Here is a 27,275-nt window from a genome sequence, read left to right as displayed (position 1 = left end):
GGGAGTTGGGTCGCTGCTCCAACTCAACACTGCCATCAAACTCAACATTGTACGATATTATATAAACTATAATCACATTAGTATGCTTCACTACATATATTAGTTTAACCTGTTTTTTCCATATTCCCTGTTCTGGATTGAATTGAATATACTTTATTGATCCCGAAGGAAATTATTGGTCTTGGATTTTTGTCTACTAGGATAATTCGGTGTCTGAAGAACTATCTTTTACATTATTGTCTGAAATAAAATTTGTTACATTTTCACGCTATTTCTCCATCACTTTTAGCCATTTTGTTGTACACAATTTGGCCGCTTCTGAAACGTTTTGAGAAAAAGTGGAGTTTGCCCTTTTAATTTAACAAGAATGCTACAAGCCTTCTTTCTTAGCCTACATATTAAGAATGAACAATCTACACAGAGCATTAGGGTAAATTTCAGTTGTTTTTTTTTCCCAGAACGGCATGTATATTGAAATAACACAAACCACTTAGCAATTTCAGATTTTCTAATCCCTCATTTGCTAGTTGGAGTCCATATCAAAAGAGCTATTACCATATTTACGTCAGAAAATAAATGCTAGCATTAATTTACCTAACCAAAGCTACTCTCCTTACCCACGAATAACAATGATTTGTTGAAAAAAAAAGCTGACACTTTATATGTACTAAAGTAACCAACTTTCTACTTTGTTGCCAGTTTGCTGTGCTACTCTGGTCATAAACAAACCTTCAGCAGTCTAAAAACAGCCTAAAAAGTGTAACATTTATTCAGATGTTTATGCAAATATTCATACTTTATAACCACAATGAGCTGGATTGTATGCAAGAGTAAAACACATCAGGAGACAAGTCTGGACTGTTATAACTCTTCATTTCAGTATCTATAGAACATGCTGCACCTACTAAATATACTGAAGTAAAAAACAAAGTAAAAACATCAAAATACAAGTAATCATGAGAATATTTACACATATTTGCCACTAGGAGTCAGTAATTCTGCATTTTCCCCCTAGAGCAACTAGCAATTATGCTCTGGTCATAAAAAGACATCCGTTATCTGAAATGAAGGGATACTTAATATAATAAATGTAGTATGCTGAATGTGAAATTGGACAGGTTTAATAATGTATTTAAACAAACGTTACTTCCCTAAAAGGTGCAGATCCAAACTCAGTTAAGAACCCAGCAAAGGAAAATGGTTTATTACATCTAGCGTTGGCATAAAAAAAAGACAATGCTGACATCTCTTCCAAGATAAACAACAAAAATATGGAATTATTAAATCAGTATAATTACAATAACAGCAATGCATTATTTATGAACACACCAAGAGTATGTTTAATTTGAATTCCGTGCCATAAGTTCGAGGAGAGTGGATGCAAGTTTCTCGAGACTGGAGGAGTTTGCTACTTCCTGGGGTGGAGATGACGACGGATGACAGGGGTCATAGGGGTCCCCACCACGCTGATAACGTGCTCTTGGTGTTTGGCCTTCAACACGGACCTTCTCTTCATCCAACAGGGACTTGGAATCCCAAAGCCTCACTTAAAAAAAATAAATGGTAATGGTTTTATTTTTTGCTTTGAATCATCTCCCAAGCTGATCATACTTAAGTTTATTATTTATATAAAATATGCACAACAAAAAAAGGCTTAATTGTAAACAGAACACCTAGAAGGTAAAGAATAACTCATCAGCTTACCTCTTCGGTAACCCCTCTGTTCATCATTTGGAAGATGAGTCTTCAGATCTTCAGATCGCTCAGCCGAACCCCCTCTATTGGGATCCCATTCAAAGCTGTGCTGAGACGGTCTAAAATCACCTCCACGATATCTTCCCTCAGCAGGTCTTCTTGCTCCCTCTGGGATATGCTGCTTTAGCTCATGTGAAACCATTTCATATTCTGAATAACTTCTAGTTTCCTCACCTCTTGTGGGTCTTGCATTTCTAATGCTTCTAGACTCTTTAACCGGTCCTGAATGTTGAAAAACATCCCTAGGACTGTCCTCAAAACCTTTCCTGGAAACACCATCTTCAAAATGTCTTGATTCCTGCTCTCTAGACTCACTTTCATATCTTGTAAACTCTGGAAGAATGTTTTTTCCATATCTCCTGATGTCTTGAACATGTCCATGGTCTCTGGGGTCTTCTTCAAATTGCCATGTCTCTTGCATACCAGTCGCATCATCTCTGAGAGATGTTCTTGAGACTTGATAATCTGAAACAGACTCATGATATCTAGCAGACTCCAGAAGACCTCGGTCTACATGTCTCGTCTCTGGCCCTTCTCTGCGCTGTTCCACTCGAGCTCCACTCATGTAATTATAGTCTCTGGCACTGTGAGAGGCCTGGTTCCTTTGCTGATGGGGTCACAACAGACACTTAGAATACACAAGATAAATCTTATTTTAAAGTTCTTCAAATAAAACCAACTCGGTTCCTACCTCAGAGCGCTGGGCTTTATTTGCTTGGAACTCTTTCAGAAGAGTGCATAACTTTTCCTTTAAGAAGTTTGCTTCTTCATCATTTTCAATTTGGATGTTCTACAATTAAATGAAATGGAAATACACACACACACACACACACACACACACATATACATATATATATATATATATATATATATATATTTTTTTTTTTTACTTTTACTGCTTACAATTAACTCTGAGTTTCTGTGCATTTGTATTTCATCACCATTAGCAATCTGTACTACAGACATACCTCAAGGTTTGAGGGTATTATTATTCCTCTCTTTTTTGTTTTCTCAAACAGGTCTTCAATTTGCCTGAAAAATACCCAAATTACATGAGATATCACATATAAAACTGCAGCAATATTGTAGCACTTCTAGACTAAATCAAACGAGTGAAATCAACTTTTTTAGGAAGTGTGTCCTCACCCCTTCTGTGCAAGTGCCATTTCTAACGGGGAGGCATCCGAGAACCTGCTCTTCCTTTTCCTTTTTGCAGGCACCGATTCTTGAGGGTAGTCAGACACCGCGTCTCTGATTCTTTGATGGGTTTGGGCCTCAAAATAACCCACCCTAGTTCTTTCAACAGCTTGGAAATTGTCCCACTCCTTCCCCACATACTGGAAGTTTCTGTCCAGCCTTTGCATTTCATCCATGCCAGATCTTCTTCCCTCGTGCGACGCGTACATCCGTTCGTTCTCCTGATCCAGGTGCATTTCCACCGGGCGCTGAGCTGCTTCACTTGCACGCACGTCCATCTCAGCAAATCGTTTTTTCGGAACGCTACCATGGTAAAAGTCTTCTCGCATATCCCCGCTACTGTACTGCCGTCTGCTGGAACCAACCTCTTGGTAGCGCTCATCCCAGCGCTGAAAATCCGAGTTTGGAACGGGTCTGTCCACATAACTTCGGCCACCGTCCTCTGGGTAAGACCTTAAATTATTATCTTCTTTCACGTAAGGTCCTTCAGTGTGCGAGTCTTCTCGGTAAGATTTTCTTTGTCTGCCATTTTGAGAGTATGGTATTTCACCTCTGTCATCCTCTGGATGGATTCGCAGGTGAGTGACGTTAGTCCTGTGGGACCCGTCATACTTCTCCTCACGATAAAGAGAGCGGTGCCTCCCAAGAGTGTCATCCTCCAAATACGACCTACAAGCAACTTCAGTCATGGGAGGTTTTCCCCTCCTATCTTGTCCAGGATAGGGCATTTCGGGGGTGTCAGACCAATACATTTCAGTTGCTCTATAGCCTGTAATATCAACATCACACATAATTATGTTCTCAAAGTAAAAGCATAAAAAATATTTTTATAAATAATTTAATTAATAAATAAATAATGTGCAGGTAAGCAGAGGTTAAAGTACCTTGGTTATCCTTCCTGGGCCTTCTGTCTTCTTTTGGTCGTTTCAGCGGCTGGAAAGTGGAACACGCACACTGAGACATGCTTTGTGTGTAATTGGTTACATGGCACTTCACATGTGAATTTTGACTTGATTGATTATGACAACCTTTAAACATTTTTTCCAGCTGCGATGATCTTTATAACACAAACACACATACCTTCCTACATACATGTGAGTATATTATTTTGCTTGTATACTGCCTTTAGATGGGACTAACATCTCAGCGGTATTCATCCCGACATTCATAAGTTGTCTCATAACGGTCTGTCAACATCCTACCTTCAACAACCATGGTGTCAAGGATAAGGATAAAGGATAAAAAGAAAATGCCTGGACAAATAAGGCTTGATAAACAAAATGTATAGATAAATGTGCTGTTAGGAAAGAAAACCAGACAATCCAGTGATGATTCTGAAAAGTCTGGGGAAACCCCTTTTTTGACAGTTCACTACTAGGACTATCATGTTTTTTTTTTTCTTGGCCTGGGCCTTGGGAATTAAAAGACTCAACTTGGGAATTAATCAAAACTTCCAAATGTATTAATCTGTTATGAGCTGACCATTTTATTCTGTGGAAGACATTAGATATTTCTAGATAGTGTTAATTATCTTTCGCCTCCCATAGGTACTACAGTAGGCTTCAACCCAGTTACCAACCTTGGCCTACTGTACATACTTTGTGCTAAATTTTATTTGCTGAGAAAGGCGGTCTGATTTAAGATGCTTAGTAATAGTAATCTCCATTACATTTTTGAGGTAAATATTTTGACATTTTTAAATATATTTTTACTCAATCAATCGTGTAACAACTAAGAACTTGACTGCTGGCCACTCTCGTCCTCAGTAGCAGGTGAGTCAGACGTACCACAGGAGCTCCCCATCCCTCCTGCTTCTCTACAACTGCAGCCTTGGCTCTCGCAACAAGACCTGGTTGTTTCTGAGAGTTGTTCTGCCATGTCACCAGGTCAGGCCTCTTCAGCTCCTGGGGGGGAAAAAAAAAGTATTAGACCCATTACGGCTATTTTTTCTTGCACATAATTGACACTGAACATCAAATTTAAACACAAGATTATATTGTGTGGCACAAAACGCAAAATAAGAAGTTTAAATGACATTTCATCCTCAACTACAATAAAGTGCAGAAAGAAAGCCGCCCATTCTCACCAGGTACTTCTGCCGATGCTTCAGGCCGACCACGTGAGTGGCCATGCTGTAAAGGTCCATCTCCACTGCGCACATTCTGCACCTGTACCTCAGCAGGACTTTCCCGTCGTCGGAGAAAGAATCCTCCTCTTGTACCAAGGCACTGAGCCCTGCGTGGACATCCCATGTGCACAGTATAGTTACTGAAGCTGTGAGCTAGTGCTGATGAGTTTCATTATATTAGAATATTTTATATTAGAAGAGATGTCATTGAATTCACCCCACACATGGTGAGCTGTATTTAGCATTTTCCTCCTTCCCTATATTAAATCACAAACACAGCTAGTGTTAGCATGCGCTTCAGCACGTTCTTACCAATGATGGGCTCATCAAGGTCCAAGTATTTCAAGTATTGCTTGATATCGGTCCATTCTGGCAATGGTCGTGGCCTAGGGAGGAGTCCTATCAAAATCACCACAAAATCAGTCAAACTGTCCATCAGCAAGGCATTCTAGTGGACAATCTATTACTTGATGGAAATCTCGCATCTGGTGACAAGTTAGGCCTGTATGAAAAACTCTAAATATACATCACTGAACAAATCTAAAGACCTCAGTTTTACTGTGAATGTCACAGTTCAACTATCCTTAAGAAAATATGATTAGTTCTTTGTTGGTGTTGGCATCTTCCTTCTCCAGCAAAGTAATCAATAATGGTTTTTAAGGAATACAGTCCATAGCTTTGGTTTCAATAGCAGAAATGGACCTGTTCTTGACAGAAAAACGCATCCTTGATGTTCCCAAAGACAACAAAAAAATCTAAATTGAGTCATCATGCAGCAAACAAGCTGTTGCATTTGACCAAGAGAAAAAAAGTCGACTTAAACAGTTTGAACAGTTTCCAGTTAACTATACTGTACATGATGGCAGCATAATATGGCTGCCTACATTGTGAGGATTGGCACGTGGGTCATGTGCATGACAAATGGATCTCAGCTGCTTGCCACCGTCTGCTGGGGAAATTTTTCTCAGGCATTTTGGTCCTTTCCATTTTGAAAGGAAAGAACAGATACAACAGAGCAAAATGATCCAACCAATGTCTTTAATCATGCTGAAGGTCTTACAAGAACCAAAACAATCGTACAGGCTTCTCTTAAGCAGAATATGATGCCACCAGAAATATGATCAGCCTTCTGTTCCATCTGAGGAAGGTCAGTTTGTCTGGCAAGATTGCTGAATTGTTTTTGTTGGCATCTCAGCTGACTGCATCACGTTCCTGGAAACATTTATACTCCTCGAGTATTCTGAAATCAGATGACCAGGGTGGCCAAAAACATACTGAAAGACAACCTTACAAGTATAGTTCTAGCCATAAGTGCTGTTCCAAGATCAACTTCAAAATCAGCTTGATTCCAACTCTGAACACTTGGCTTGACTAATAACTGCCTTGTTCAATATGTAGATTAGCGTCCTGGAATGAAAGTTCACAAGTTGCTCAAACTGTACATGGGTTTGAATCCCAACGATGCCACAGGTCTCTCACACCCAGTAATCTAGGAGAGTACATGCCTTACTCTCACTTGATGGGAAAGATGGTTTGTTCCTCTTTTGACACCAGACTATCAAGGACAACTGTTAGATCACCTAAACTGAAGTAAGCACTTATCCTTCTCCAAGTGCTTTAAGCTTTTCTGTGACACTGTGAGCAGAAAAGACCCATACAGAAGAAGGTACAACCTTATGATATTAACGCTCACACTCCAAGGCTTGTAGTTATGAAGCAGCGGACGTGGGACGTTTATGATCAATACTGGGGGAAATGCAGTTTGAAAATATACATACCTGTGAGCTAGAACTAAACTAATTTGGGTTACAATAAATGTATTTACTCAAAACATTCATCTCTGCTATTAAAGAGCATAGATATATACAGTAAAATAAAGACTGTAAAAATAAAGAGTTTTTTGTAAGATAGAAATATCTAGTTTTTTTATTCAAAATCTGAGGGTTTTGTCATACTCTGTCATACATCAGAAAATGTTAGAGTAGCTGGAAATCAGTATATAAATTGCTTTGTTCTACATATGAAAATTAATTTATGTATGAATAACAGCAAAACTGAAAACATAATTTCTGTGCAGCTTCAATATCTTCAACAATCACAAAAAACGTAGAATTACTTACCATTAGATGCTAGGGCTTCCTCCCTCTTTACAGGGTTTAAACCAAACCGTGAAGGAAAAACAGGTACAGGTGAGTAAATGTAACAATCCGTTAAACCTTAAAGCTTCTCAAACAGAAAAAAAACAGGTTAAAGCAACACTTACATTGTCCTTCATGTAAAAAACAAAGAGATTTGCAAAGTGTTGAGGTGTGTGAGGCAGAATCAGCCTCAACTTATTTTGGATTTGAAACTTGCATTTCCACAAAAATTTGTGGAATTATGTTTAATATTTATGTGAGGAAGTACAGATGAACTTCCTTTTGAGGGCACGGTGAGGAACAGAGAGAGCGGTGCTGGGGACCAGTTATTTAAGACAACACTGTAAAAGTCCATCCATAAAGACAGATCCATGCTTCCTTGTTCCAAGTGCTTGCAAAGATATGCAGGCGATTGACAAATTGAGCAGGTTTGTCCTTTGCTCAAGTGACTGAGCAAGGTTGAACACAAAGCTGAACACAGTCACCCTGTGACCCGTTGGTTTGTGAATCATCTCTGTGAGGTGAATGTTTTGTAGGATGTTGGGACAAGGGCTTGTAGTTATGTTTCCAAACACAGCAGGGTACAATGGGTCCACTGCTCAGGTATGGCATGAAGTTAGACTGGACCCGTGCATTTCAACAAATCCACAAGCAGTAACAATTTGAAAGCTTCAGAAACAAAGAGGAAGGCCATGGAGAATGACAAGAGTACCAAAGACTAATGAGGACATACCGCAGGAGGGAGACTTCGTCTTATGCTATCCTTCAGTCAGATAGCCTGGAGACTTAATTTTAATCATAAGCAAAGGCACACGGTTTCCATGAAAAAAAGCCGTAAAGGCATACAAGAAAAAAAGTAGAAATGTTGAAAGTATTATCTTAGCAGTGAGCAATATCCATCACATACAACGCTCTTCAGTGCAGAGAGCTGATGAATATTCCTTGGATACATCACATTTGGCATTCGGCCATGTTCATTACAATAAAGCTTTTCACCAAGCCCTCTGAATAACAATCCATCTTGTCTACTTTCCAATAAGCAAAGGATCCAAGTACTCCATTTTGTATAAAGCGCACAGTGAAATTTGCAAACCTTGCAAAACAACAGTCCATTATCTAATGTAGTAATGTAATGTGGTCCTGAATCCACATGCTTGTCATCTTATAGGTTTATCCAAGACTTTTTCTATGGATGGTTCGCAGGCCCCATAAAAAGGGCATGGATCCATCGGACAAAGGTCCAGGTAACTTGCAAACACTGCATCTCCACTGCAGTTTCTCCAGTGTAACATTTATTGTAGTGTGAGGCATGCCCCAGGACTACAAATGTAAAAACAGATGCACTACGATTTATAACCTTTGTACTACGCTGTATAGATTTGTTAATACTCCAGGATTCGTTTATGATTTTCCAGAGAGAGAATGATGACGACCTCCATTTATAAACGATGATGCTGAGCTGACACTTCTGTGGAGACGTACTATGTAAAGATCAAGCACCACGATATAAATCATGAATTATATGTTCTTGTCAAATACAGGATTCTTTTCCCCACAAATAATGTCAAATATTATTATAAGATGAAAGACACATGCGATGATCCAGCTGTGACGATTTCAAGGTGCTGGTCAAGACTCACGAAGTCCAGCTGGACAAATCGTTAGGATCAGATTCATGCCAAAGAACTTCTAGTTTTAAAATGCAATGGCAGTTTAAATTATGGTATTACACATAGGCTCACAGTCAAAGATACCAGATGGAGAAGATGAATGCGATATTGTCAAGTACATGTTTTTTTTCCTCAGAGAATGGGGAAACATTAAGCAACTGGACAAGATACATGAACTCCAATTGGAGTTGTGGTTATACCCATCTGCTTTGGTTCAATTCAAATTAATCCTGGTGCGATTGTTGTTAACATGTTGTTCCATTTCGAACTCTGTTGTGCACCAAATAAGCAGACCAAGACCACCTGAGGAGGGAATTATGGTGTTCATTTGAAGTATGAACACAGTACAAACCAAAGGCATCTAGACAAACCAAATACAGGACATTGTGTTACAAGATGAGGCACTACATGCACCACAAGAGAGTCATGTTTTCCATTACAGGTTAATAAAGACACCATAACTGTCTCGTCTTTACAGCATACCTTCTTTGGTGTGTGCAGGGGAGGGATTTCCCCGCTAAGTGCATTAAGCTCAGAGTTGTTCTGATGACTGGCACACCATACATATGTCCTCCTGTGCATCATGTATGTTATTGTGGTTCGATTGTAAATTTGAAACTGCTCATGCTAAGCAAACCAGGACTAAAATGTAACAATTAATGATTTTGTTGTTTGGACTGGACTACAAGTATAAAGGAACCTGAACAAGTATAAACACACTTCAGGAGCAATAAGTCATTCTTTCCAGTGATGATTCTTCATATTATGCCGACACCTAGTGGTATAGATATAGACGTTCAGAACTAAATCTGCCTCAATGTGGTGGATGCTCTCTGTGGTGCGTAAACTGGTTCATTTGTGGATTATAAAAGTCTTATTCTTCAAAATATATGAGCTGACTACACTTCATAGAAAAAAAGGCACTTTCATAAATATTATTTGATATTTTATATTTGTTTAAAAAATGACTGATTGCTCTTTTAAGTAACATTAACACAAATTAATATTCCAAACACGCTGAAGCCAAAATAACTGAAGTCAGACTGACTGATGATCTTCGTAGCTAGTTAACTAGATAACTAAACTAGGACAGCTGTATGTTCCAAAAACACATACATACCTTGAAATGTTTTAAAGTCGTCAGGTGGACTTTGTACTGAGTATCACCCCTTAGTCTCTTTTCACATATCTAAAAAATTAATAATAAGAGAAAATGGATCGAGGCATTTTCTATATTTTTAATACATTTGTCTGTAAATCGTGTAGACGGTTATCGTGTGTGTCTGTATGTATAATCACTAGGTGTATACTGTGGTGGGCGAGTGTTCAGATCTGTGAAAACCTATAGGATGAATAAAGTAAAGTAGAAATGGGGGTTTACTGTGCAGTCGATGAAGGTGTTTGCCTCGTCGTCGTCGTAAACGGTCAGTAGATCAGCCATGGCCTCGGACAGGACCCCACTAACACAGTGAAACGCCTCTTAGCACAACACATCCTTCAACCGTATGAATGACTAGCCACTGCTCGCCAGATTGTGTGTCGTTCATCAGGACCGATGTATTCTGAGAGGATGGTCCGTTTGTGGATCCACAGATTAATCTGGACTAAGGTGTTATTTACTAAACACGCTAGATCGCCAAGAATAAAACAATATGTAGTTGGCTGGCTAACACATTTCGTCAGGTAACTTTGAAAGCGTTAGCTAGCTTGTAGGCTAACTTCCGGGAGAAATTTCGATTTTATATAAACCTTCCGTGTGGTAAGCTGCATTTTCAATATGGACTTTTAGATAGACGGTAACACCTGAAATCAGAACAGTCTTCTTAAACGTCTAACAGGCTGTGCTGATAACGCACTTACCGTCTTTATTCCGCCTCCTCCACTGGGTTCTTCTGCTGTTGGTGGTCTGTAAGCAGGCGACGCTATATCGCCACCAAGTGCATGTGAAGCAACGTAAATAGATATAAGTGCAGACGAAATCTCACATTTAACATAGACGCTGTTTGAGTGTTTACCCCTAAATCATTGGTCACAATCTTTATTGCAAGCAAGTGATCGTCATAACACAATATTATCTGGATATCTCGGATAATTTTGTGATCTAAGAGCCCGCTAACACCTATTGTTTATTATTATAGCCAATATCAAAAGAAATCCATTCAGTTTCTCTTCACAACAAAGTATGATCAGGGCACAGAAATGCATGTTCTTGAGGCGGAACTCCTGGTTTCTTTCTTATTGCTTGATGTCTACAAGTAGACTAGCTTTAGGTCAACAATAAAACCACAGACATAGCTGAAGGTTATAGGATATTAAAGATACAATAAATATACCTTATATATTTCATTGAAATTGTTTGTTTATCTCAACATTTTACTAGGCATGACCCTGAAGAACGTCAGTGTCAGTCAACTGTAATAAGAAAGTGTGTAGCTTAGTTGACCACCAGGAGTCAGTATAATCCTGACAAATCATGTAGTCTACAGCTACAGATAAGTAATTTTAACAGCTGGCAGTTGAAATCTTTACTGTCACTTCTACAGCTGTACACAACAAGGATTCTGATTCACTGTCCTCCATCATAATTACAGACTATCACTGTTGCGAGATTTGAAAACAATATTTTGTGTCTAATTGGTGATAAAGGTGGATTGAATCGATTTAAAAGAGTGGGCAAATTTAAAAGAGTGGGCAAATGCACTAACTCATGGGTTTTAGAATGTACAGAACGAAAAAAAAATGTTTAACTACTTTTAATAATTACGATTATTTTTTCTGATGCACAAAGATTTTTTATTTGACTCTAGTTTACAGAAATTGTGGAACTCATTGAAAACTTAAAGTTAAACTTAAAAGTGACAGTTAAATTACAGTAATAGACTAAGCATTTTAAGACAACATTTGAAACATATTGAAAAAAGTATTAACATTTTACAGGGTCACATACATAAAGCAAATGAAAATCATTTCAACATTTGCAAAATATCCATCCAAGTCCATACATATAAGTGCACACACATGATTTTATAATACATAATCTAAAATGCATAACAGATAGTGTTACCTAACAGCTGGGTTTCTTGCATTTAATGAACTTTTCAGAAACGTCAAAACTGTTGTCGTTTATTTTTGTAGGACCACTCTGAAAAATATAACAAGAAGATATTTGATACGTTTTCATTTGCGGCCATAGCATACTTGATTGTTTGTATTTTAATAACTTAGCCTAAAGTACATTTTGGCAACCTCTTAAAGTCTATTACACATTTGTACAATACTGCTTAAAATCTTTTTTACAACACAAAACAATTTGCAACATAAATAGTTACCTTAGAATTCATTGTGGGCTTTTTGGACCTACACCTATATAGCAGATTAGGGAAACATTACCCTTAAAATAAAGCTGAAAGAGGGTTAATGAAGCTTGTGAAATGTGCTCACGCCTCCTGCTACCTTCCACCACTTTCCTTTCCGGCTCGCACACAGTCGGGAGGGCTGCCGGCCGGCGCTGTTCGTTTGTATTATCCAACATGGAGGATCGCTCATGGTCCTTAGACTAGCACAAGAGTGGTCTTTCCCGTCGTAGTCACGTCCTTCTTCAGGTATAGGGCGGATATATTTCACACACCGTCTGAGCTGGAAGAACCAAACTTTTACGTTAGGATATTCGCTCCGTGTTTTCCACGAACATGAGCTCGGGGGAAGGAGCCGAGGACTCGGCCAAAGAGGCGGCCGACATAGCGGCGTTCTTCAAATCTGGTGAGCGCCATAAACTAGTGAGGGGGGACGGGGACTGGAGCAGCCCGCTGGGTCGTGGTAATATCACGGCGGGGGTGGATGTGTGCGCTGGGGTCATAGTTGGAAAAGTCGTTGTACCTGACAGCCTCAAGATATCGAGCTGTTTCTTAGATGGCTTAACTTAACTGTTAAACCCATGATTTTCTACCACAGTAGTTAGCTGGCTAGCCTGGCCATATAGCCACATGGCTAGCTCGCTCATTAAAGTGAGATTTCTTTGATTTTATTGCTTTGTTAGCTATGTAGCTGGGACTACTTGTATAATATAGTTTAGTTTATCATCAGTGAAGTGTTGCTTAATGCGACATACACAGAGAAGACACAAAGTTAGCTGGCTAGCTCCTCCAGCTACACCATCTCTTCTAGCTTGACCAACAGGGCAACTTATTGATCAGCAGCTAAGCACGTACACTACTGGCCAACTATCTGTGTGTGTGGGCAACATTTATCATGCGTTTAGTAAAATAGCAGATAAGCGTACTTAGACCTCCACTTTTTGTTTCCAGTTACCTTTTAGTTGCATAAAAATAACCACGATGGCCCGTGCTGCTTTTAATCACAGCACTCTAACTGTTCCACTAACCCAACTAGCCAGCTTGCTAAGTTGGTACTAATGTTTTAATTTCGGCACAAAATGTGACTGACTGCACATAAACGTGTCTGTTTATTCCTGTGCGACAAAAACAACGACTCCTCTTATTTTAGCTGAATATATTCTTTGGGTGTACGCGACACTGTCAGCAGGCGAGGCGGCGTTGTTGCGGGACGAGGAGCTAGCGCGCTAGCTAGCAATGTAAACAATGACCTGGCGTGGCACTCTCCTGAGGAGGCGTTAGCCAGGCGCTAACGCTCGGATACACCGCTTGGTTAGCTGGCTGTGTAGGTTTCTCTCGACTTATTGCAGGGACAGTGACACATTTCAGCAAATGTCTGACGTTCAGGGGTTTTATTTGTCGTGTGTGACTGTTACGTGGCACTTTTGTAGCGAAAGAGCTGCAGCGCTAGATACCTAGCTGGGTAGGGGACTCGGCTAGCTAACCTAGCTAGCCAACATGTAGCTGTAGTTAACTTGAATTACACAAGTCGGGTAGATATGCTTTGCCATATCATCCCTCACCCCCACCGTTCTTACTCAATATAGTTATTATTTAAGATATCATGCATTTACAGACGCGGTTTTGTGTTAATGGGAGCGTAAGCGAAATCTCGTTTAGGAACCACCACAGTGCAGATTAATGAGCATCATTATAAACGCCCTAAACTCGGTGTTGGTGATGATTGCAGCTCCGCAAACATCAGGTGATGGAGCTGGACGTGCTCTGGGATTTACGTTTGAACGTGTGTTCGTGCAGTTATTTACTGGAGAAACTGGAGAACCCATGTGTAGACCACGAGAAAGAGCACACAATCACAGAAGATTACCACTGTGGCAGTGTGACCACACGAGGAAGCGCTGCGCCACAGCGGTTTCCCCACCGGAAGTCTTTTGTGATTTGATTTTTTTTGTATTTGCATTGAATGTAGAATCTGGTGGATTTCGAGAGACCAATGTTGCCATCAACAGACCTGGAGATGGATACTTTAGTTATGGGGTGCTTGTGTATGTTTAGCTTTATTTATATAAGTGTATGCTACTTATTAAAAGATTGGGTAGCTGTATTTATATTAGTATAGTATTTTTTGAGTGCCTAAACAAAGAAATTGCACAATAAAGTGTAACATTTAAGTGCAGTTTGAAAGGACCCATATGCCTAGTACAAGCATATAAGCAACAAAGTGAGCATGGGACAGTATAGAAATAAAGTGGTTTATTTACAGCAGAATTCTTTTTTCTGTTGTCACAAAAATACTGTATGGCACAATGATGGTACTTTTCACATAATGGGAACTACCAGAGACTAAAGCAGTAAGCTAAATGAATATTATCCTCAACAGGCAGTTCTATGGAATATAGCACATGATTCTGTATGGCCTTTTACACTAACATGTAATCTGCTATGCCGTTTTTGGTCTGGTGTGTTTCATGACTGCTGTAAGATTCATGTGTTCATTTATTCGGTGAGAGATGATGCCTTGTATGGAATGTGTTGCAGTGGTAGATGGTATTATTTATTGCGCAAGTTATAATGTCAGTATACAGTTTGAACTGAGTCTTAACAGTGTCTTGGTGTTTTCACCACATACACTGCTCTCTTCAGTGCTTTTTTGACTGGTGGAGAATTTGTGGTATTTATGTTGCTCTGGTTCTTACCTCACATAAAGCACTTGCTCCTGACCCTCCACACTGTCATTGGGCCTCGATTGAAATGAAACCAAATGCATCGTTTAACATGGAAAGTTCCATAGATTCTTAAGAGTTCCAATGCTGCTTATGTTGAAGCCACATAAATGAAATTGGGCATATTTCATAGGTTTCACCTGAGCTCAAGGCATGCTAGGTGAGCGCTTGAATTATGATGTTTACCATGTTTTGTAAGCCTCCGATTTTAAAAGATCAATTGTAATGTGTACATAAACGCACAATTGCATTTAATAATAATGAATTGGGAGCAGACTGGTACATGTGAGCAGTAATGATGAGCTGAATCCTGCCTCTCTGCCCAAGTCTGTGCCACCTGGCGAGTCAACGTGTGCGTCGCCTTCTGCCTCCCGTCCTGTCCATTGTGCCCCTGCATGGCAGCCTGTCCCCTGTCTCTTTATCCACCTCTACACTTTCCTCTGTTCTCTTGTCTCACGTTCGCTCAGACACTCAGTCTCCCTGTGTGGTGGGGAAAGGTCGTGTTGACCTAGATACGATGGGCCTGTGGTGGCGTGTTCAGTGCCCCTCGGTCTTCTGGCACTCTGCGCGAGGGTCCTCATTATTCGGAAAGACGGACGGAGGGAAGGGCAGACACTTTTAGCAATGTAGTGGCTTGACGTGTGGATCATTTGTAGCGGGAGGAGGAATGTTCTGGAGAAACATTTGGCCTATGGAGGAGCGGGTAAGGGAACGCTCAGTAATGCGGCGTGCTCTGTGGGAATGTGCACACGGCAGCGCGTGTGCTGTGCTGCGCCGGTAGTGCCGTATGGAGGCCACACCGCTGGTGAGGGATCATTAGATTAGGGCTGGACTGAAATCTAATGATTTCAGGCAGCATTTGCTGCTTTTGCACCGTGGCTGTATGCACAGCCCCGCTGTAATGCCACAAACGCACACATGCTCCGGCTTCGTTTTAGCACAACACGCATGCTGTCCAGAGCAGCACCAGAGTGTTTAATAGTGCAATCGCAGCAAATGTTTTAGGGCCAGTGTGGAGGATTGGTCTTATGACTTGTCACAAACTACCTGCTTTTTCTTTGAAAATTGACATTTTATAAAAACAAATTGTTATAGCATTATAATTGAGGTTTAATTTACAATAAGGAGGAATAAGGATTTGCATAAAATGCTCTTTAAAACTCTTTCAGTCAAACTGCCTCAAAACCTGTTTAAGAACAGAAGAATCCATAATTAAAGCTGTTAGATATTTGTAGTGGATTTTAAACTCCTCGTGAGCCATGAGTGGTTACAGTCCTGCGTTAATACTGTCATGTGTGTATGCGAGAGAGAGTGGGTGTAATTTCACTGACGTCACGATGGCCCACTTCCTCAGGCAGCCCATGGCTCCAGCACAAGACCCTGTGGACGTATCCCAGTGCCTGGGGTCAGGGTCTCAGATCTTTGTCTTCTCCTCAGCTCCTGTGTGGTGGGCGCTCTGTTCTTTCTCAGTCTCTGCCATGTTCTTCCCCCTCCATCCTGTGGCCCTTCACTTTCTGCTTGGTGTTGGCGTTCATTAGAGCGTGATGCCAGTGTTATGTTGAAGCTCTTCGTTGCTGGTGTTTTGCGTTGACTGTGGTCGGTGTTTCTCTGCTATCTCCTGGTGTTGTTCAGCGTGGCACGGCATGAAGGGGAACCATGTGCCACTAGCTCAGACGCTGATACGTAACTTGCCCTCATCCAACCCCTCCTGTGCACACATGATAAACCTCACGCTGGGTTCACTACAGCCCAGCTGGGATCTAGGGCTCTTCTGCATGTGACTCAAGAATCACCCAAACTTAGATGGCGACAATCTTTCTCTACAGCTTATTCTGCAGCAAACTGTGATTGACTGGCAAGTCCTTTGCTTGTGGATCACATTTGGGTGGCCGGAGGGTTGGTCTTGATTTTCAGGAAGGGGCTCGTCTTGTTCTTCTGATTTCTTTTGTGCAATATTTGTTGCCACAGGTTTTGGTCAAATTGTAAATGGTAGATGCTTTCAAACATTCTTTGAGAGACGGTGACCAAAATGTCCGGTTGGCAGGTGTAAGTGGTCTGAGCTGAAGTGTAGGAGAAGTGTCCGTGATAGGCTGTCACAGTGTGACTTTAACAGCTAATGGCGTAGATTCAGCCTAAGACCTATATTGGTGTTGCCTGTCTTTTGTGATAAACGTAGAACAAATGTAAAGGAATGTCGAGTAAATTAGGTATTACTCTATAATAATTAAGAAATTGTAAAACAAAATGCAAAATAAGAATAAAATGTGGAAAAATGTTTTTCCTCTTGTCTTTACATTCATGGTTATTGTAAAGAGCCACTTTAATTTGTACTTAAATGTGCTACTCTGTTTATTTTTAAGCTCGTCTTGTCCTCCTTCACACAGGGGTGTGTGTGTGTGTGGGGGGGGGGGGGGGGATTATCCATACCTAAAACATTTTAGTGCTGACTAATATATGCGTTGGAGCTCTTAATGAACTGCAGCAGTAAGGAAGCACAATAAATCTAGCTGTTTCTTCAACATGCTACTCAGAGGTGGTGCTGTCCCCTGTCATGGCCGTACTGTGGACCCGCTGCACTTCAACACACACCAGACGTTTGGCTTCCAAAGAGAGTGCTGGGCGCTCACATCATGGGTCATGCGGTGTCGTTTCAACACTGTGGTGGCGAGGGACGCTTGGAGAGCCTCGCAGGCAGAGTGAACGCAACTTGGCCACATGGAGAAGGAGACGAATGTGGAGCAGGTGGAGAGCTGGTTCACGTTCAGCTCCTTTTAGCCCTTTTCCTTGTGGATGTGAAACTGGTTCAGTTTTTGCGTTACCGCGCACACGATCGCTCTTCTCGTCTTTTCCAAGGTCCTTCCTGTCACAGCGTTCTAAGCAGATGTCGTTTATCAGAGAGGGTTCGGTGACTGCGTTTACAGTAGCTTCGTTTATTGATTGCTGCCCCAGCTCTTAATGGGGCAGGGACCACAGACCACTGGCCCTTTGCTCGGGGCTTTGGCACTGCGGCATGGTCCACTGCCTCCTCCTCACAGACAGCTGCAAAGTGCACGCAGAGCCACTTGCTAAACAGATGGAGAGACATTTATTTGGGGGCTGTAAGGACGAGGCGTGTGTGACTGCACACTCTTGTACGTCACAATCGGGGTCGTCCAGCCTTGGAATAAGGAATTCTTCGAGTTTTTTAAAGCCTATTCCCAGCACCTTGGTTAAAGCCCTCTTTGTGCGTGTTTTAGGTTCCTGCTGCTTGTTGGCTTTCTTTAGTCAGTGTGTTGATGAGGTGAAGTTCTGAGTCATTGGCTAGTTTTTGGCCCAAGTGTGACTCCTGCTCTTCCCAGCAGGATGTTATGCAGTGGCAGTCTGAGGCGTCCTCCGCTCCACGTGGTCCCTCGTTAAAATGCCACTTAAGTGAGTCTGTGTGGGGACGGCCGTTAACCTTTCCTAAGTGCTGCTTTATTAGCTGTTGATTTGCATAGCGGTACTGGTTGGTTCATTTGGCCTCGCAGGGTGGGCTTTAGTTTTAGTGGCTGTAGCTCTTTTACGAGGGTTTGTGCTCAGACAAAGGGAAGGGGTGTGTGGCTGGTTCCAGAGAGGAGCGGATCCCACAGCAGCTCCCTAGGCTCAGATCCGTGTGGCTGCAGTAACATCGGGGCCGACTTCGTTTACTTCATGACCTCCGCTAATGTCGCCGTGCTCGATATACGCTCCTGCCGTCTAGGCCTAAACGCCTAAACGACCAGCGGTGATTTTGAATGTTTGAACATTTATTGCTTTTCTTGGACATAAAAGGTCTTTCTTATCTGTCTGGAATATGTTGATGGAAGGAATGAACAGTGAGGGAGGGATGGAGAGAATGAGTGAGTGAAAGAGAGAGAGAGAGAGATAGATGTGGGTAAGAAATGGAGTGGAAATAGATCAGATAATGAGAGCAGGGGGGTTGGGGAGGGTCGCTGGTGTGTCTGTGTCTCTCGTGCTCTCTCTGTTTCTGCCGCTCTGCCTGACCTGGTTTTGTTCCACTATGATGCAGACCAGCCCTCCCCGTCTTATTATTATTATTTTTTACTATTATTAAATTCCTTATTTTGGAGTTTCTTCAGTATGTCTGTTGTCTGACAGACAAGTTTCTCCTCTTCAGAACTCCCACGGTGCTGCGCGGCGCTGTAAACGGTTCCTCCATCGTCCGCCGTGCCGTCCACGGTCGCGTCACGTTGCCGTGCCACCGCAGATGGTTGCGTCCCCTGCCGACCGTTGCCTTAACGACCAGCGGTGGCACAGAGCTCACGAGTGCGGGTCGGCGCTTTCGGCGGTGACGCTGTGGCGCTGGGCCCCGTCACGCAGGTTCTGTTTGAGGGAAGTGGTTCTGGGAGAAGCAGACTGTGTGAAAACCGAACCTGTCATGCTCCTGATTATTAGTGATGTGGTTGTCATGTAAGTGGTCAAACATCATAGCACAGATGTTTGCTCCAGTGCGTAAGACGTAATGTCTTCTTCCTGTTCTGATGTCAGAAAAAAGTGGTGTTGTCTGTGTTCTCCACTGTCTTGTCCCTATAGATGCTGGCTTGCTCACACATTGCTTAGGAGGTTATATTTTCTTTAAGCATTGGATATTGACACTGTGAGTTGCATATGTCCATACAAGTGTTTTTTGTTGTCTGAAGATTACCGTGAGAATATGAGCGATCGCACAGCGCAGTGTTGCGTAGATGTGGCGTTCTTGAATTGGTGGTGTCATTAATTCTCCATTAAAGTAAATGTCAGTGTTATGAAATCGTTGCCATAAGGGTCTTGCTTCTGCATAAATGGATGATTTGCAAGACCCTCGTGCATCTAGCCTGTTTTTTCGCTCCGCAAATTAGCAGCGGAGTAATCAGTGCGGAGGTCTCTCCCCATAATTATCTGGTGCCTGCACTCATTTCACATATTGTCAAGGCAACCGAGGCTGCTCTTAAAGGCCTAAGCGGGCCTGTCGTAATTGGCCTACGTAGCGCGTACACGACCGATTGGTGCAGGAACGGGGGGCGGTTTTGTGGTCATAGCTCTCTGCTTTAATGACTGGGGCCTCTGGTGACCCCAGCTTGTAATGTCCATCTGTTCAGATGTTGTTTCCAAACACCTATGCTGGATGGGGCTGCTTCACTGGGACTCTGCCTGGGCGTTTTGGCCCAGGCCCCATTTGTTCTCCTAATCTTTTTATTTGCCCGTTTATGCATTTAATTATTTGGGAGCCAGTGGGTGATGCGAGGGTGGGCGGAGCTTAACCTGCCCACCGCCATGTCTTGGTTGTGCTTGACTGATAACACAATGACTCAACTTTTAAAGCGGATTCATGTAATTATTGCCTTTAAAGAGGAAAAGTTGTTTTAAATTGATTCCAAAAGCGAAATAGGGCAGTTTGTCAAATATAGAGCCATCAAGCACTGAGCTGCCTCCCTGAAGACGTGTTAAACCTTCAATGTTTTTACATCTCTGTCTGTCTCCGTTTTCGCTCTCTATATGTCGGGGGGGGGTGGTTGCCTAGCAACTTGCCCTTTAACCTCTCCTTAAAGTCCGCTCCTGAGCACGGTGGCGTCCCTGTCGTGTGGGGGGGCAGGAGTCTCGGGGCTGTGCTGCGTCATACCGGCCGTTTCCCAACGGAGCCCACGAGGCTGTTTACACGGGCTCACCGGGCTTTTGGGTGGCAGCAGGGAGAGACGACCAAAAATAGTCGCGTGGCGAACATCCGCGTCGGGGGGGCGCTGAGCCGAGCTTACGCTCACACGCTCGATGGAAAACAAGAGCGCAGAGCACCAGGGACAGACAGGAGCGTGGTCGCTGGAGTGGGACACGACCCGGCAGAGGAACCGCCCCAGCTCCTTAACACCCGGACAAACGCATTTGTTTCATTGATCTGTTTGTTTCTTCGGTTGTTTGGCTGAACGGCCACGGTTTCATTTATGTGGTAATAATGCGTTAGCCTCTCCAACATGGTGGTCCTCAAAAATGCCAAGAATGTTAATACACATCTGATTCAAGTGTATTATGACAGACTTTAATTCTGGTTATATTTTGATAATAACCTAATGGTATGGGGACAGAGAGAAGTTCATTTAAAGCAAGTCTACTTTTGATAGGCTTGTTCCACAACATGGTGGTTTGCTATATAAACTTGCTTCATCATGGTTTGGCCGATGTGGTATACCGGGGAAATTGCAGGTGGGACTTGGAGTTGTAAAACCAGGAATTGGACCATGGCACTCTGGGAGCAGGTTGCTATCTCTCCTTTCCTGTCAGCCTCTGTCTCTGGCCCTGTCTCTGGCTCCTGAATAACCCTGGCTGAGCCAGACTACAGGCATGTAGCAATGAGAGGCTTCTCTTTCCTCTGTAGTGATTCATGGGTGAGTCTTACTGATGACAAACCCACCACAGCGCACAGCACACGGGGTCTGTAGGGCCACTCTGCTCTGTTCACAGAGGACGGGTTTGTTTGAAATGGCTCTAATGACAGAAGAGGGTCGGCCTTTCTTTTGTTTATGAGGGGGGAAACGCGTCGGGTCCTGACAGGAACACGCGGGGTTGAGTCACGTTACTTATAGCCCTGTTATTTTTGTTCTTCTAAACTGCTCTGCCTCACACAAGACGAGGTGGGGGGTGTTGGGTGTTGAGATTACTGAAATGGCTGCCGTTTTGTGTACACTTCTTTTCTCCGCATGTTCTTGCACTGTATGAAGACGTCTCTGTTGACTCACGTCCTGGTTGATCACAGTTGAGAGAAGCTGATGTTTAAAGAATCACCAGGATGGATGACCAGTTTGCTGTTTGGGGGGAAAAAAAGTTAATCTTGACATTTCTTTCTTGATCTTAATGTATGTAAACTGTTGTAACTGATTATCTCGTGTGAAGTGTCTAAACTTCACTGTGTTGAAGTGTACTAAAGCTGCTGTGTAACTACAGACCCATCCACCTGTGCTGAGGGTTCTGCTGGAGTCTTTGGACTTGGCGACACTTTCTTGTGGAGTATCTTCTGCTCGTCTACTCCAGTGCATTTGGCACGCGGAACCGAGCTGGAAGTCCTGTATTGTGTGGACCCTGGTCTTGCGTGTGACCTGCGAGCGTCCTGGTCCTGCTACGTGAAGACTGCTTTCAGGGCAGCTGCTAGGAGATCTGGGCTGAGCCCCCCACGCTCATGCCGAGCCTTTACCGAGGTTTATGGACCTCAGCATGTTGACTGAAGTTTTGGACTGGGAGAACTGCTGTACTTCTCGTGCAGTGGGTTTGACACTGGACCTTTACTCTAGGTCCTCTGAACTCATCTGTCCTTATTTGGACCGGAATAGCAAGTTTAGTCCTAACAGACTCGTAAATCTCTTTAAAAAAAAAAGCTGTTTTTTGTTTACTATATATATATATATATATTAAGCCTAGTTTAGATCCTTGTGTACAATATAATATTCTGGATCAGCTGTTATGGCTAATTTGGGCAGAAATACATTAAAATGAGCTCAGTATATTTGTGAGGTGTGTGTGTGTGTGTGTGTGTGGTTTTTGTTGGTATGATCTGCCTCCTTATGTAAGTACAATGCACATTCAGTACTGTAATAAGAGCAACTCTGTCAGGAATTCAGTTGGTATTCAGTTGGCTTCACGGCCATGTTATGTGATGTATTTATCTTTAGTTTCTTGCTCTAGGTCTCTGTCTCTCTGTGGAGCATCAGGACAGAATGCGACACGGGGAAAATACTATTTGTGGGATTTAAAGCAACTGCAGTTTTCCCCTGGAATTCCTGACATTAATTCTGAGTGTTTATGTGTACGTGTGTGTCCTTCCTGCTCGGCTTCACCCTCTTCTACATGATCCACGCTTTGTCACAACTCTGCATTTGCCACTGGCTACAGCTGGGCTCCGTGTGTGTGTGGGGCGTGTGTGTGTGTTGGAGGAAGGGTTGTCAGCCGTCTTGTCTGGTGACGAGCATCTCGTCTCTGGTTTCTCTGGGCTTCAGATCCTCTGTGTGATAAGAGAGCGAGTCTTCAGTCAGTGCTGCATTCCCCCCCCCAGCTGCAGCAGGGCCTCTGGTGCTCTGGGCTCCGGTGTCACACACCCCCAGCTCAGGTATGGCTTTTCCCCCCTGGAAAACACACTAGAATACACCTATAGCATACTCACTTGAGGCCACTAGGAAAGATTTTTTTCTTCTTCTTACATAACCATTAACTATATGTGATCCGTAATTTTCCGATTGTATTTCACAAATTTTTTTGAATGAACATCATAAATAAGCCATTTCTGCAGTAAAATTTCAAAGTGGTGAAAGCTGATTTGAATGAGCATGTTCTTGATGGCAGCCACAGTGGTGGTGGCATCTCTACAACTGCCTGCTTTAAAGGCTGCCTGTGCATGAGACGTCTGCGCTCCTTAAAGCAGCATTCTGGACCACCGTTCACATGCCACTGCACTTCAGTGGGAAAATCTCAGAGATAGTGGCCCCAGCATCTTGATTACAAGCTGTCTTGATTCATTACCGTTTGAATCGGTTGCTAATAAGATGGTTGGGGAGTTGTTTTTGTGCGTGGGCGTGCATTCGCACGCACAGTGTGCATCTTCTATCGCCGTTCAGGTTTGACCTCCTTTGTTTTTATTCATTTGACGTAGCGTTTCAGTTTTTTTCATTTACTCTGTTTATTGGAGGGATCTTGCTTGACGTGATTGTGAAATCAGCAGCGGTACTCCCTTCTCCCTCCCTCCCTGCTCCCTCCCTCCCTGCTCCCTCCCTCCCTTCTCCCTCCCTCCCTGCTCCCTCCCTCCCTTCTCCCTCCCTCCCTGCTCCCACCCTCCCTGCTCCCTCCCTCCCTGCTCCCTCCCTCCCTTCTCCCTCCCTCCCTTCTCCCTCCCTCCCTGCTCCCTCATTCCCTTCTCCCTCCCTCCCTTCTCCCTCCCTCCCTGCTCCCTCCCTCCCTGCTCCCTCCCTCCCTGCTCCCTCCCTCCCTGCTCCCTCCCTCCCTTCTCCCTCCCTCCCTTCTCCCTCCCTCCCTTCTCCCTCCCTCCCTGCTCCCTCATTCCCTTCTCCCTCATTCCCTGCTCCCTCCCTCCCTGCTCCCTCCCTCCCTGCTCCCTCCCTCCCTGCTCCCTCCCTCCCTGCTCCCTCCCTCCCTGCTCCCTCCCTCCCTTCTCCCTCCCTCCCTGCTCCCTCCCTCCCTGCTCCCTCCCTCCCTCCCTGCTCCCTCCCTCCCTGCTCCCTCCCTCCCTCCCTGCTCCCTCCCTCCCTGCTCCCTCCCTCCCTTCTCCCTCCCTCCCTGCTCCCTCCCTCCCTGCTCCCTCCCTCCCTGCTCCCTCCCTCCCTTCTCCCTCCCTCCCTTCTCCCTCCCTCCCTGCTCCCTCATTCCCTTCTCCCTCCCTCCCTTCTCCCTCATTCCTTCTCTTTCGTTTCTCCCTCTCTCATTTCTCCGAGTGTTTGCTTTCTGAGATCCTCCGTTCTTACACCCAGTACCACTCTGCTGTACTCCACCATGCAGCTCAACTGAACAGAAACTCAACACCGGGCTAGTGGCACTTGACCCGTGGTCACAGCAGGCCCGCTGCCCATTGCAATTTGATGCGTGCTAAGCAAAAGTGGTGGGTGCTTTCTCTGCATCCGCCCCGGGGTGCAGCCAGGCAGTCTGGTCTCCTGCATCCTGCTGTAGGTTCTCCTTGTAATTGCCAGTGCGTGTGATGTCACCAGGCACCCTTCCCTCTCCTCTTGAATCAGTGGTTCCCATGGCACCTGGTAGTGGGGAAGTTAATGTGTGATTTCGAGGTCATTAGCTCAGGGGGAGTGGTGCGGTCAGTTGTGTCCAGGCGGAACTTCTTTCTTACCATCGACATATTTTAGGGTCAGTGGGGCTCTGCTAAAAGCATCCTGAAGTCTTTGTGGGCTTCCTGGAGCTCGAGTCTCCTGCTTTTGGACAGACGCATGCATACATGCTAAGTGATATGAATGACATGCGGTCTTGGGTCATGGCCAGAAATAACGTCTCAATATACTTAAAAAAAAAGTTCCTTCATAGAAAGTTACTTGACTTGTTCAGTATAATTTCTGGAGGTTCATGTGCAGCAGGTCTAATTGTTTTTCTCACCTTTTTACTACAGACGGCTCCTTTCCCAAATGTGAACCCAAAAGTGATGTATCCAGTCAGATAACAGGTAAGAAGCAGTCAAAACATGACATACGTGTGTCTGTGTGTGTGTGTGTGTGGACTGTTTCTATTTATTTTTTTATTTGCTTGCCAAGTTGTAGTTGTGTAAATGGGTCCACAGCTCCCTGGCTCTCTGCTTGAATGACCCTCCCACAGTATTGATTGTCTTGTCTTAACCTTCACAGCTGAAGCACATAGAAAACCATAAATCAGGATTTTGGGAGGGGGAGAGATTTTGTGTGTGTGTGTGTGTGTGTGTGTGTGAGAGAGAGAGGACGAGACATGGCAGGGTACGATGACTGTAATAGTGGAACACCGTATGGTTTAAGGGAGGCACCGTGTGCTGGTGAGCATGGTTAGCTCACATTGTATATGACGATTTGAGAAATTAAATTTCATTGTTTCAATACTGTATTGTCCCACCATAGAAACAAAGCAGAATCAATAGAATCTTTCCATCTGTTGTGCTTCCCATTGTTTTTAAATCGATGTGCATTTCTCTGACAGGAATCTAAGGTAGCGACTCTGTTGTCTCTGGGCTTTGCTTTGCCATTGGTCAGCTGTATACCGGGAGGCGGGGCTCCAGTACACTAACTAGATGCAAAAGATCAGAGTGCAGAATGAAGACTAGGGCGAATGAGCAATAAACCCAGATTGAACAAGCAGACCAGGTGTTTAGTCCTGATACGGGCGATCCAAAAATCACCAGCAAGGTGAATGTTAAAAACAAGCTGCTCACACTGACAGTCATGACACTCCTTACACCAACATGCCCCTGTTGCCCCTGACTCACACTCTCAGCCCTTCATCTGTACCTTATGCAGAATACGTGGATGTCAAGTTTTCCGCAGCTCTATTTTAAAGGGTTTGATTGTGTGTTATAAATGACCTCCCCCTCCCAAAATACCACAGCTAATGATGTAACCGATGGATTCGATGGATTGCGTCATTAGTTGTGGTGAACACAACACCTTTCTCCATGCCTCCATTAACCATCATCAACATTTCAAAAAGCAATTTACCTGATGTTCAGTTTTTGTCACTGATGTGGATTTGCTTGGGGTTTGAGGATTTCAAACCAATTGCAAAAGATTTGAAAGGTTTAACCAGACAGCATTCTATTGATTTAATTAATGATGCCTGTAAATGCTTCCTGTACTTCCAGAGTTGAGGTATTTGCACACGAGAAGAAAAGACCTATCCCCAAAATAAGCAGTGCTTGATTTCTGAGATTACGTATTGCCATCAAAAGTGCGTAGCATGTTGAGTGTTGGCACATCGTTCAGGCTGAGTCCGCTCTTCAGGTCTTCATTACAAGCCCCCCCCCAAACAAAAAGCAGTGCACACATTCAGACTAAACCCCAGCCAGCACTCGTACCCAGTTTGGTGGTTATGGTTGCTGCAGTCAGTAATACAGTACTATAGCAAATGTATAAATGCATCTTACACACGTATCTTCTCATTAACTGTTTATTAACTGCAGTACCATCTCTGTCCTCTACTCTCCTGTCCTTATGGGAGCACGTATTGGCCAAATGGCCATGCTATGGCCTGTGCAACAGCACTACTTTGAAGCCAGTCTTGGCCCTCTTGCCTCTTTGCGATTGGTTGGTACCTACTCCAATCAGGGATGCCAATATTGCCAGAAAAAATTCTCTGTGGAAGAGGTTATGCTACGGCTCCCGCTGGACATGATTCTTCCAGCTTTAAATATTTCCTTTGAGTCCCGGGTAAAGACATTTTTGGCACTAACCTTCTCATTAGTTGGTGGGTGTTTTTTAATGTCTCTTTTAGTCATGAATGGCTTGTTCTTAAAACCAGTGCAGATAAATGTACAGCTGCATTTGTTTAATAGATTTTGGACGCAATTTCATTTATTAATTTTTCTTGATTAGAGTTGTTTTTTATTGTAATTGTTCATTCAGTTTTTTGTGTCTGTGGAGAGATTTATGATATTGTTTTAGTGCATGATGTGATTTGATGTGTTTATTAACCTTATTTATGAGTGCTCCCTTTAACCCATTGTTCATACAGTATTCAGATCTGGGTAACGCTCATTTTATATTGTGTGCGTGTTCATGCGTGGGTGTGTGTGTGTGAGGGATTAATATTGGAGTGGGCTGTCGCATCAAGGTTATCGCTTGTCCTTGACCCACTGCCTGACT

The 27,275-nt window shown here is 43.3% G+C and overlaps 2 protein-coding genes across 9 annotated transcripts in view; one reads left to right on the top strand and one right to left on the bottom strand.

The window, feature by feature from the left end:
- Positions 1-751: 751 nt before the first annotated feature.
- LOC143516921 (uncharacterized) lies at positions 752-10,831 on the bottom strand. Of its 3 annotated transcripts, XM_077008842.1 has the most exons (13): positions 10,749-10,831; positions 10,270-10,348; positions 10,009-10,077; positions 7,201-7,225; positions 5,393-5,479; positions 5,039-5,187; positions 4,740-4,856; positions 3,837-3,885; positions 2,902-3,721; positions 2,724-2,787; positions 2,447-2,545; positions 1,705-2,362; positions 752-1,546 (listed from the first exon to the last, which is right to left on the bottom strand). In XM_077008842.1, the coding sequence occupies exons 2-13, from the start codon at positions 10,327-10,329 to the stop codon at positions 1,341-1,343; spliced, it is 2,403 nt and encodes an 800-aa protein (XP_076864957.1). In that variant the 5' UTR covers positions 10,330-10,348; positions 10,749-10,831; the 3' UTR covers positions 752-1,340. The 3 variants fall into 3 exon arrangements, with proteins under 3 accessions (XP_076864957.1, XP_076864958.1, XP_076864959.1); XM_077008843.1 differs by lacking the exon at positions 10,749-10,831 and having other exon boundaries at positions 10,270-10,734; XM_077008844.1 differs by lacking the exons at positions 7,201-7,225; positions 10,749-10,831 and having other exon boundaries at positions 10,270-10,339.
- Positions 10,832-12,388: 1,557 nt separating this feature from the next.
- Positions 12,389-27,275, top strand: part of trioa (trio Rho guanine nucleotide exchange factor a) — an 81,848-nt gene continuing 66,961 nt past the window's right edge. For 4 of the 6 annotated variants that reach the window (XM_077008837.1, XM_077008836.1, XM_077008834.1 and 1 more), the window contains exons 1-2: positions 12,389-12,647; positions 25,064-25,117. In XM_077008837.1, the coding sequence (XP_076864952.1) occupies positions 12,578-12,647; positions 25,064-25,117 (124 nt within the window). In that variant the 5' untranslated portion in view covers positions 12,389-12,577. Of the gene's footprint in view, positions 12,648-22,951; positions 23,051-25,063; positions 25,118-27,275 lie in introns of those variants that run through there. The other 2 variants (XM_077008839.1, XM_077008838.1) reach the window with 2 other exon arrangements.

Source organism: Brachyhypopomus gauderio, chromosome 6, assembly GCF_052324685.1.
Source record: "Brachyhypopomus gauderio isolate BG-103 chromosome 6, BGAUD_0.2, whole genome shotgun sequence".
Taxonomy (NCBI): Eukaryota; Metazoa; Chordata; class Actinopteri; order Gymnotiformes; family Hypopomidae; genus Brachyhypopomus; species Brachyhypopomus gauderio.
Note: the sequence above shows the minus strand (reverse complement) of the source record. Positions and strands in the feature narration are given on the sequence as shown.

Bases quoted from the DNA above. Each gene is read 5' to 3' on its own strand.
- LOC143516921 (XM_077008842.1), bottom strand. From the start codon at position 10,329: ATGGCTGATCTACTGACCGTTTACGACGACGACGAGGCAAACACCTTC. The intron at 3,886-4,739 runs GTACGTCTGACT...TCCACTTTCCAG, and splicing joins AGGGATGGGGAGCTCCTGTG to CCGCTGAAACGACCAAAAGA. The intron at 2,546-2,723 runs GTATGTCTGTAG...ATTTAATTGTAG, and splicing joins TAATACCCTCAAACCTTGAG to AACATCCAAATTGAAAATGA.